General features: G+C 40.7%; 1 protein-coding gene across 22 annotated transcripts in view; it reads right to left on the bottom strand.

Moving 5' to 3' along the window:
- Positions 1-10,331, bottom strand: part of zmiz1a (zinc finger, MIZ-type containing 1a) — a 320,345-nt gene that overhangs the window by 5,574 nt on the left and 304,440 nt on the right. For 20 of the 22 annotated variants that reach the window (XM_072583401.1, XM_072583409.1, XM_072583410.1 and 17 more), the window contains 4 exons: positions 8,953-9,021; positions 7,838-8,085; positions 4,904-5,067; positions 2,881-3,117 (listed from right to left, as the gene is read on the bottom strand). In XM_072583401.1, coding sequence (XP_072439502.1) covers positions 2,881-3,117; positions 4,904-5,067; positions 7,838-8,085; positions 8,953-9,021 — 718 coding nt within the window. The remainder of the gene's footprint in view (positions 1-2,880; positions 3,118-4,903; positions 5,068-7,837; positions 8,086-8,952; positions 9,022-10,331) is intronic. The other 2 variants (XM_072583416.1, XM_072583417.1) reach the window with 1 other exon arrangement.

Genomic DNA, 10,331 nt, shown 5'->3' with positions numbered 1-10,331 from the left:
GGGTATGTGGAGAAAGCAGGAACAATGTACTCCAGTTTCATGATCAGCTGTGATCATGCTGAATGGTTTACTCTTGCTCTTATTCTCCATGTCTTTATGCTTCAATCACAGACAGGCAAATATTGGCTATAAAGAAACAGGAGTATTGGAGCTGTAAATGCAAAGGTGAATGGCAACAATAATGCCCTGGTTTTGCCTCAACTTATATTTTGTGTTCTATTATACAAAGATAAGTTTTGAAGAGGTTGGGTGATTAAACTTTTAGTGTTGTATGTGTTAGTTATAATTCCAAACTTAGCAAGCATTGAGCGATTGTAATAAATTCACATTTAGATGATCATAATGTTCCAAACTATCTCTGCTTTTTCGCAGCTCCCATTCATAAAGCATAAGCATTTTATGTTTCTTTTGTTCAAAATAGCAACAGAAATTTCAAAGTCTTCTCAGATTTACAGTGCAATATATTTATTGCAAACCCTGCAAATAATTTAAATTTGTGTGGATGCATCCTGTCACCCAACTGAAATGTTTTTACCATTAGTTTTGATTTAAAAAAAAACTTTGTATCAAAGTGAGAATGCCCATTTTAAATCTGAATTAAATTCTCTAGTTCTGTAGGAGATTTTTTTCTATACTGGGGTGTTCAAGAATTTACTGTCAGTGCCAGCCATTTATACTAGGCAAACTCAAAAGCAGTAGAATATATTCACTCTATATTCGAAGTGGGATTTTTTTTTTTTAAAAAGTGGGACAGTTTAAAATTAGAAACCACTAGAAAGAACTTAACAAGCTCCCTCACTTGCATTGACACAAAAGGAATGTAAAGCTGTAAAGATTTCAAATAAAACATGCATATGCGATCAGTAAAAAGAGGCTGCTCATTGAAACTATATGAACTTCCAAAATCCATATTAGATATTATTCATTTCACAGGAGGGGGAAAACCTAACTTTTTATTTGCTGATAGTATTAGTGGTCAATAGCTGAGATGGTACAAGCATTATTAAATGGGACCATCTTGGGGTGGGGGTTAGGAATCATACAGTTGAAGATCTGTTCTTCCTTAGGCAAACTGTATTTATGTAGCACCTGAAACATGCTACTACATCCCAAGGTGGAAATACGTGCAGGCAGTTGCAAATTAATGTGGGTGGATAGAGACTTTGCAAATACAGCAATTCCTGCAGTTATTTTCCAATTGGCCGACTGGCAATGAACACCACACGTTTAGTTATAACTTTTAATACATTTATCACTGCAGATTCACTGGGTTAATCTTCAAATTTTTTTCCCACATGTAAAACAAGCTTCACCTGCTGCAGGAAGTGCACAAGTTTGATCTCTGTTATGGAAATTAAAACCGGCAGTTTCCACACAGGGTGGTTAATTCTTAATGCCAGATATCAAGCTGAAAATTTGTCCCTTTGTCTTGGGAAGCTCAACAGTCCATTAAGCTCATCCAATTCACTGAAAAACTGGCAATATTTCAAACTGAAAGACTTGTATTATCCACAAAACATTTGTTTCTGTAACATGATCAGTTTTAAAACCATTTTCACTTCCTTTTTATACTTATTAAGGTGAGGAATGTCATTGGGAAGTAACATACCTTACTGCTTCACTCTGCCTCTCTGTCATGTGTAGGTGTGGCCTAGGTTGTGGGGTCAAAGTGCACAGTACAACTCTGAAGGGAACACTCTAGATCTAGAGCATTTCAAGAGCCAGGGACAACACTTTAAATCACCCACAATTTGGTCAGTAAAGGTAACAGTGGTGGAAATCAAAACAAGGAATATGTTAAAAACAACCAAGGTAAGCTAGATCCGGTGAGAAAAACGAAAGGGAACAGCTGAGCGGTTACGTGGACAAAGTGAACAGAAAGACGGTAAAGTGAGACAGCCAGCCGCATCCTGAAAGGAAGATTTTGCCTTAGGAGGGATGTCAAGTGGGACTAAGGTTTCATTTGACATGTACAATGACTGCATCCTGTGTAGCAGAGATCATCATTGAGTGTAGGGGTGCGAAGGTGGTAATTTCCAAATCTAGGGACAGGAATTTGATAACTTTCACTGACTATGTTTCACGTATCAGTCCTTTGTACCTCCCACTTCCAATGTGAGGGCCCTGCCCCACTATATTTTCCACAGCAGACATCAATGTTGGTCTCTGACAGGATCAAACTGGGTGAACGATGAGATACTCTGGTGCTGTGGCTTTGTGCTGACCACAAATAACTCAACTCACTTCTGGTAGAATATCCACATCAGCGAGTGGAGATTCACAGCCTTCATGCAGAGCTGAACTCAGGCCAAGGGTCCATGAGGCTATTCTACCTCATTCCACTACCTAGATCCTCGAGAAAAAACTGGACCTACTGGACCTGGGGCATTAGTTCATGACAACCAACATGCCCAGAACCAGTTAATGACAGGTGACCCCTGCATTGCTTTATAAACACCTCCGACCATGTTCAATTTAAAACAAAAACAGTGGTTCAAAAACAGGTCATGTTAAGAACACTTTTGTGGTACAGCGAGCCTTTCAATTATGTTTCACAAAAATTGTGGTGCATTTCTAGGCCTAGTTCTCAACGGACAATATTCGTGATCAAGGTGAACCAATTATTGTGTCCCTGATCTCTGTCTTTTTCTTTCATTGTATAGCCAAATGGACACATTTTATACAATGAATCAAGTAATTTCTTTAAAACAGACAGGTGAATGAGGCAGCCAAGCAAACTTTTCCCTTCCTAGGCTGCTGCAGTACAAAGTAACATGTGAAAAATGTATAAAACAAGATGTTGACATGAGGCGCTTTGCTGTGCCCAGAATTTGCTAGCAGTGGATGGGGCAGGCAAATGAGAGCATGACGCACACTTACATCCAGTGAGGGTTCCGGCATGTCGGACGTTCCCTGACCACCAGCCTGACCTTCCAAGGTGGAGGAAGGGCGAAAGGTCAGATCACTGTGCGGATGGTTGCTAGAACCAGCCTGCCGGGGCTGCTGGCTAGGACCACTGTGGTGTAATGGCTGCCCTGACTGGCTGCTGGGGTGAAGTGCGTGCAAACCTTGCTGCATGGAACTATGGGACTGATCAGTACTGCCGGGATGAGGCATCTGCGAAGGAGGAAGCAGGAGAGAGTGAGGCCACAAGGTACAGTGCTCAAGATGTCTGAAGAATGTTAATACCAAACCCAGCCATTAGACAGGAGAGAAAGCCAATCCCCACTTCAAGAAATTTTGAATCTCACTGGACACTTAGAAGGAAATCAACTCTGCAGCATTAACTTGCAACATCTAACCACTATCACACTTTGAATGATTAAGAAAACCTACCCACAACTGGAGAGAAAAGCGTCATCTAAAGACTCATTCACTGTGAACATCTCCCAATGTTACCACTGAAGCTGTAGATGCTTGCCTCTCTCAGTCACCATCAATGGTACCTCACAATAGCTCTTAATGGGTCATCTTAAACAGAAAGTATCCTTCTTGTTTGCCTGAAATGAACTTGCAAATAAACTATCGCCCCAAACCAAAAATGATCCTTCCTAAACCACTTTCTGAGGAAACGTGAGAAATATTAATAGTGATCTACCCTTGAAAATAATGTTTAGCAAATAACATTGCAAAAATATTATGGACATTTTACTAAACCTCTGTACAGGTTCTTCTATTCAGTCGCTATGGGTAGGCATTGAGAAGGGGATATGATCTCTAACACAGATTCGCTAGAACGCTGATACAAGTACTTGCTTTACAAAGTCTTTTGTTAGTTACTGCTTGTGTGTCATGAAACAAGTCTTGCCACTCTCCTGTCCTGACGTGAACAACAGATTTCACATTGGGCTCAATACTGCAGAGTTGAAGATATTCCTTGCTCCCAAAACGCCAACCTCTCTGAAAAACACCCTTTCTCCCTGTGTGTATGTACGTGTGTGTTTGTGTGCGAGTGTGTGTGGAGGTAGAAACAGATTATTTTTTCAGGGAAGCTCCATTATGATAGCTGTAGCTTTCCAACATCAGAGGACAGATAAGTAAATAGATCTCTGCCTTTGATGTGGTGTTGAGAAATGAAAGTTTGCAGCAAAAACCTCCATACTCAACATAGTACCATCAGGGTCTTTTATTTTTCCCTGAAGAACAGACTGCTCCTCAATACAATTATTGAGTTAAGAGAATACACAGGATCCAACCCAATTTTATTTTGGCATGGGTGGGATGAACAAGCCCATCCAACAATACCAGAAGTATTGCTCAGGTGGGAAAGGCTGAGCTTCACCAGATTGGGGAGACTTTTTATGAACCTTCTGTAGTTTTATTTTTACACATTCTGTGTAAAAGATTGTCAACCTGGTAAGGTGACTTGTAACCGTCTGGCGCTCCCTGTGAGTGACAAAACAATGGGATGTTTGTAGCAACTTTAACAACATAAAGTGCTAGTTGCCCTTGTATTCCATTTGTGTGAAATAACAGTGAAGTAAGCACAGACAAAAGCAGACCAGATTTGTATGGAGAGAGAAATAAAAACAAGGCAGATGAAAAATGTCAGTACTGTATAGAAACATTCCAAGCCACATTACACACTCAGAAACACAACCAGACAGGAATATTTGCAGAGAGTTAGTTAAGAGGACTTTGGGTGGCAAATTCACTAAATTACTTTCCAACGTTTCCCTCTGGGATTATCAGCAGTGCTTTGATCTTTGCTGTATCTCACCTTGTCCCATTAACATAATTCACATCTGTGCTCCCTATCTGTCATAGGTTGGTTTGGAATACTGTCACAAGCACAGGTCTCCCACACTGGACACTGTTTAGGCTGAATGCATCCCAAGTGCAAATGCAAAAGGTCATTGTTTGAAACAGAAGGGGAGAGACGCACACAAATGGCATCACTTACCTGGTCAGGCATGGAGTGGCTGAGAGGCTTGTCAGGAGTCATAAGGCTGTTGGGCATGTCTGGAGGGTGCGACAACTGGGGCCCATGCATGAAGTCGTTCACAGAAGTACCAGCAGGGTTGCCATGTGGGAAATCGAAGTTCCCATGGCTGGGGTAAGTGTTACCTTTTGGGAGGATTATGACAGTGTTATTAACAAGTCTGCCTTCTCAAAACAATCTGCATCCTGTTCAGGACTGAAGCTGGCTCAGAGAAATTGGTGCATCCTAAACAAAAAACCCAGCTCCGACAAAATGGAATATTAGCTTCCCCTCTCCTCCCTGTGTAGACCTTGTGTTGCCAGTTGCAAAAATGAACATTTCAAGAGGTGGACAGAAACTCATGGGCTAAATGATGCAAATCTCAATCATTTTGGAAAAACTCAGAACCATTTTTTTCTTTTTTAATAAACCACCAAACTATTTTTTTTGGCCACCTCCCAACAGTATATTCAAAGTGTGACATGCTGGAATAAGTTTTCACTTCCTCTTAGTCTGCAGCTCTGAGCAGAGGGCAGTTTGACACTTTGCATTAAGGACTGTTAATATTTCACTTTTTGTTCTCGATGCCACAATGTTCTCAATGCCACAAGGTAATGTGGCTCTCTCATATTTTGACAGCGGAACACTGAAGATTTTGGTCTGTGATTTTGTATCTGTTTCTCTCATACACATTTATCAGGCAATGACTTCCTTCAGCCCCTACACCTATGCTATGACACAAGTCTAAATGTGGTCTGGCGCAGAAATGGACTTCATTACTTTGCATCCACTCCAGACCAGGATACCTTCAGTTCAATTTCCAGCTGACGCTCAGTACAGCATAACATTTTTAAAATCAAACTCTCTCAGTATGCAGGCATAGCTGGACGGGCCAGAATTTGTTGCCCATTTGTCGCTGCTCTTGAGAAGGTTATGGTGAGTTGCCATCTCAAACTGCCGCAGTCCAAGCAGTCGGAGTGTTAAGTAGCTGTTATTACGAAGGGAGTTCAAGGATTTTGAGCCAGTCACACAGAAGGAATGGCAATAAAGTTCCAAATTAGGATGGGGTATGGCTTGGACGGGAATTTGCAGGTTGTGTATCTGCTGCCCGTGCCCTTGTACATGGTAGAGATTGCAGATTTGGTAGATGCTGGTGAAGCAGGCTTGGTTATTTGCTGCAGTGCATCTCATACATGATATGCACCGCTCTCACTGGGTCTTTTTCAATTATTTTACGGGATGAGGGCATCGCTGGCAAGGCCAGCATTTATTAATCATCCCTAATTGTTAAGAGCCAACCACATTGCTGTGGGTCTGGAGGTACATGTAGGCCAAACCAAGTAAGGATGGCAGTTTGCTTCCCTAAAGGACATCAGTGAACCAGATGGTTTTTCCAACACTCAGCAATGGATTTATGGTCATCATTAGGCTCTTCATTTCCAGCTATTTGTTGCTGTGGTGGGATTTGAACCTAGGTGCCCAGAACATTACCTGGGTCTCTTCATTAACAGTCCAGTGATAATACCACTAGGCTATTGCCTCCCCTATTGTGCGTTGATGGTGGAGGGAGTGAATGTCAAAGGCATTGACTGTCCTGAAGGGAGTTGAGCTCTACCCGTAGGAGCTGCACCCATCCAGGCAAGTTGAGATATTCCATAACCTTTGTGAACTGAGGTGGTAGTCAGGACTCTACAAGTGGTCTTGGTGCTCTTAAACCAATGAAACAAAACAAAATGGCTAGGATTCCTGCTATATGATGCCAGTCAAACATGTAAGCTAACTGAGCATAGCTGTGAGCATGGCTCTGATATGTTCACAGATCATTCAGCCTCTTGATGGTCATGTAAAGATCATATGCCCTTAACTTGGTATATTCACTGCAATTCTAAAATGCATAAGGTGGATATGGGTGGCAAGACTCATCAAATGTCTTCCATTTATAAGTCGTATACAATGTATTCTACTGGGAATCACTCCATCCACTCAATTCATTGCCTGATGTATTGAAAGAAATATCTTTTTAAAAAATATTCAGCCACCCTCTCACTTCCTCTCTTTAATTCTTGTACCTTGTTCTCCAGAGCAAAGGAATCATATTGCGACAAATATGTCTGACACTTTCAATCTACAGGGTAAACCTCCCAGTAACCAAACCTAATTGCAACAGATACTTATCCAATTGTTTTAAAGGGATCTCAGCCTCAACTACTTTTAATCTAGGCATTACATACATGTTGGTCAGCCCCTACTTACATATGTAGGACCTATAAAATTGGGTGCATTTGCTCCTCAGAATGACATTGCATCTTTATGTTACTTAGAGTCATAGAGTTTTACAGCATGGAAAGAGACCCTTTGGCCCACAGTGTTTGTGCTAGCTGTGTGTCCATGCTGGTCATCAAGCACTTATCTATTCTAGTCCCATTTTCCAGCACCTGGCCCATAGCCCTTGTATGCTATGGTGCTTCAGTGATCATCTAACTGATAATCTACTATTTGTTGTATCTTGAAATCTACCTGAAGCAAACCTCTATGTTTGGGATCCAGTCTTGAATTAAGGTTCACTATCTATTTGACTGTTTATAACATTCTAGAATCCAGCTGGAAGATGGGAAGTTGCTCTTCTTTGGGCCCGATTGCAATGTCTATCTCTGCGTCTGGTACACTGGGACTTGGAATGAAAGATTCCAACAAGCAAAATACACTCACACTAATGCTTTTGACACATACAAAAGACACATATTAACCTGCAGAATGAAAAAAATAATAATTCTGTACAGATATCACAGTTGAGAAGAACTTAAAATAAAATCTCTTGACAACAGCTTTATTTAGTACCCCAGGAAGCTGGATAAATGCAATGCCGATGATATGTATGGATGAATAATTAAATTCTAAATTCATGATGGAACCTACCTGGGTTGCCATATTCATTGCCACTGTTGCCTCCCGGTGGTGGAGGTAAAGAAGGATATGGTGAAGGTCCGGGTCCCAGAGCTGCAATCATCTCCATGACATTTGGCATAATCATCTGACTGGGACTCATCGTTTTAAACCTCTTGGACAGTGGACCATCTGGATCATCTTTGATGTGAATATCAGACTTCAGTGGAACTGGTCTCCAACTGCACGTTGGATCAATGGTGACCTCTTCAAACTCTGAGCTGGAGTGATACAGAGGAGACTTAACAAATAGCTACTACAAAATATTTAAAGTAATTGCTTATTTCCTGCAGGTACCTATCAGTTAACAAATGAGAAATGTCTTATACCAGCTGATCTTCAACCTTTCACCCACAAGAAGAAAGCTTGCCAGATCACGCTGGCTTCTTCTGAACTTGAAGCAGGAAATTTATGATAGTACTAGTCTCTAAATAGCTTTAGATGAGTAGAGAGTTTACAACACATCTGCATAGGAATACTGGATAAACAAGTTTAAAAAGAGCTCAAATTTAGTGGCAACACCACAAATGGTACTCTAAATTACATGCATCCAGTGTCAGATGAGATCAGGATTTCTGGATGTTACTTCTCAATCAAACATAATTTAAACAGATGGGAATTTAGACTTTTGGAAGGGATATGGTAAATGTGATTTGTATTTGAGGGTAAGAGCATTTAAATAGCAGGTTTCATGATTGCAGGATAGCACATGATCAAGAAAGTAAATTCTGAAGGCACAGCTGCCAATTTGTGAACAGCATGATTTCACAAATAGCAATAAGCTCTGCTACCAGATAATCCTCTTTGCATGCATGTTGTTTATCTCTCAAACATTAGCCAGCACACCAAGAGAAGACCCTTTGACTTTCTGGAAGGGATTATTGAGTCATGGAGTTATACAGCACGTTTCACATGTTCTGCCATGTTAGAACAAGTTGTGGTAGTCATGGCTGCCATTGCCTCCACAGATGGAAGATAAAAGCATCCTCATTTATAATTGTGGAATTCCTAAAAAGACCAGGCGGCTGCACTCAATTTGCTTTTCACAACAACCAGACAAAAGAGGAACCACCTTTAGGAAAACCTACTTTTGAATGTTGGATAGGATGCTCCACATGTACTGGTCAACTTCAAGTCCTTCCAGGAGAGCTGTTTTACTGTCATCGAAAGAAAAAAATATTGTCTGTAACTTCCTTACAAAAGCGGACACATATCATTTTAGGATGAAGTGCAACAATCACTCAATTTCTTTGAAATTAAAACTAGCAGGAGTTTTGATAGGGTGTGTGGAGAGAAGTTGACTCCATTCAGAGGAGGGTCAATGGCTAACAGAGGCAGATATGGGACAATTGGAATGTGGATTGCGCTTACATGACCACCTGTGATCCGGAACGTACTTCCTGAAAAGGTGGTGGAAAAAGATTTGGTAATAATTTCAAAGGGAAACTGGACAAATAACTGAAAAGGAGACATTGTATGTCTGTGATGAAAGAGCAAAGAAATATGATGAATTGAATAATTTTAAAAGCTGGCGTGTAATGGGCTGAATGGCCTCTTTGTTGTAGAGTTTTTGATGGCAGAAGAACAATGAAAAGCTAATTCTTTGAAGATGTTGGGAGATTTTTGATTTTCAAACTTCTGCCGAAGTGAATAAAAACCCAAGATCAACCATTGCACCACACAAGTTTTGGAGTTGAATATTGAAGACTTTTGATGGAAATGTAGTCTGGCAAACATACAAAAACCTGCAGAATAAACATGTCCTGGCTAATGTCAACATGGAGGAACTCACTCTCGAAATCGAGAGGGGTTTAGAGCAAAATTGCGGTGTCAAGGGGTTAGACTAGAAGAAAGGGACTCTATAAAGAGCCAGCGTGGACCTGATTGGCCAAACGGACTCTTTCCATACTGTAATGACTCTGTGACAAGCAATTATTTGTGTTCAGATGTTCTATCTGTTACTGTTTACTGAATTGAGCAGGGAGGAAAAACAAACATTAGCAGAAAATGGTCTCCACTGTGTTTTATGCACATCACTCAAATTAATCTCCCGTGGGGATAAAGAAATCTCCACATTTAACTGAGAATTCCCATGGGTAATTTTTCTGTGCTATTAAAAACAGAAACTTGGATAGACCCAACAGAGAAATGGTAAGGATTCTGCGCAAACTGGTGTCCCTCTTTACTTAACAAGGAAAAATGATACCTCGCACTAATAAAGCATTTCATTTTATCCCTTAGCAAGTTACTGCACTGTTATATCAACAAACAGGGCAAACCCCAGCAACATAAATGACTAGTTAACCTTTTAACAGTATTGAAGGAAGGAATAGTGGCCAGGATGTCTGGGAGAATTTCCTACTCATGTTGGAATAGCATCATGGAATTTTGGAAAGGCAGACCCATCCTGCAGCCTGTCTCACAAACCAACATGCAGCATTAAAGGAAAGTTTTTAATGTTATGTTT

This window comes from Chiloscyllium punctatum, chromosome 13, assembly GCF_047496795.1.
Source record: "Chiloscyllium punctatum isolate Juve2018m chromosome 13, sChiPun1.3, whole genome shotgun sequence".
NCBI lineage: Eukaryota > Metazoa > Chordata > Chondrichthyes > Orectolobiformes > Hemiscylliidae > Chiloscyllium > Chiloscyllium punctatum.
The sequence above is the reverse complement of the archived record's forward strand: the minus strand, read 5'-3'. Positions and strand labels throughout refer to the sequence as shown.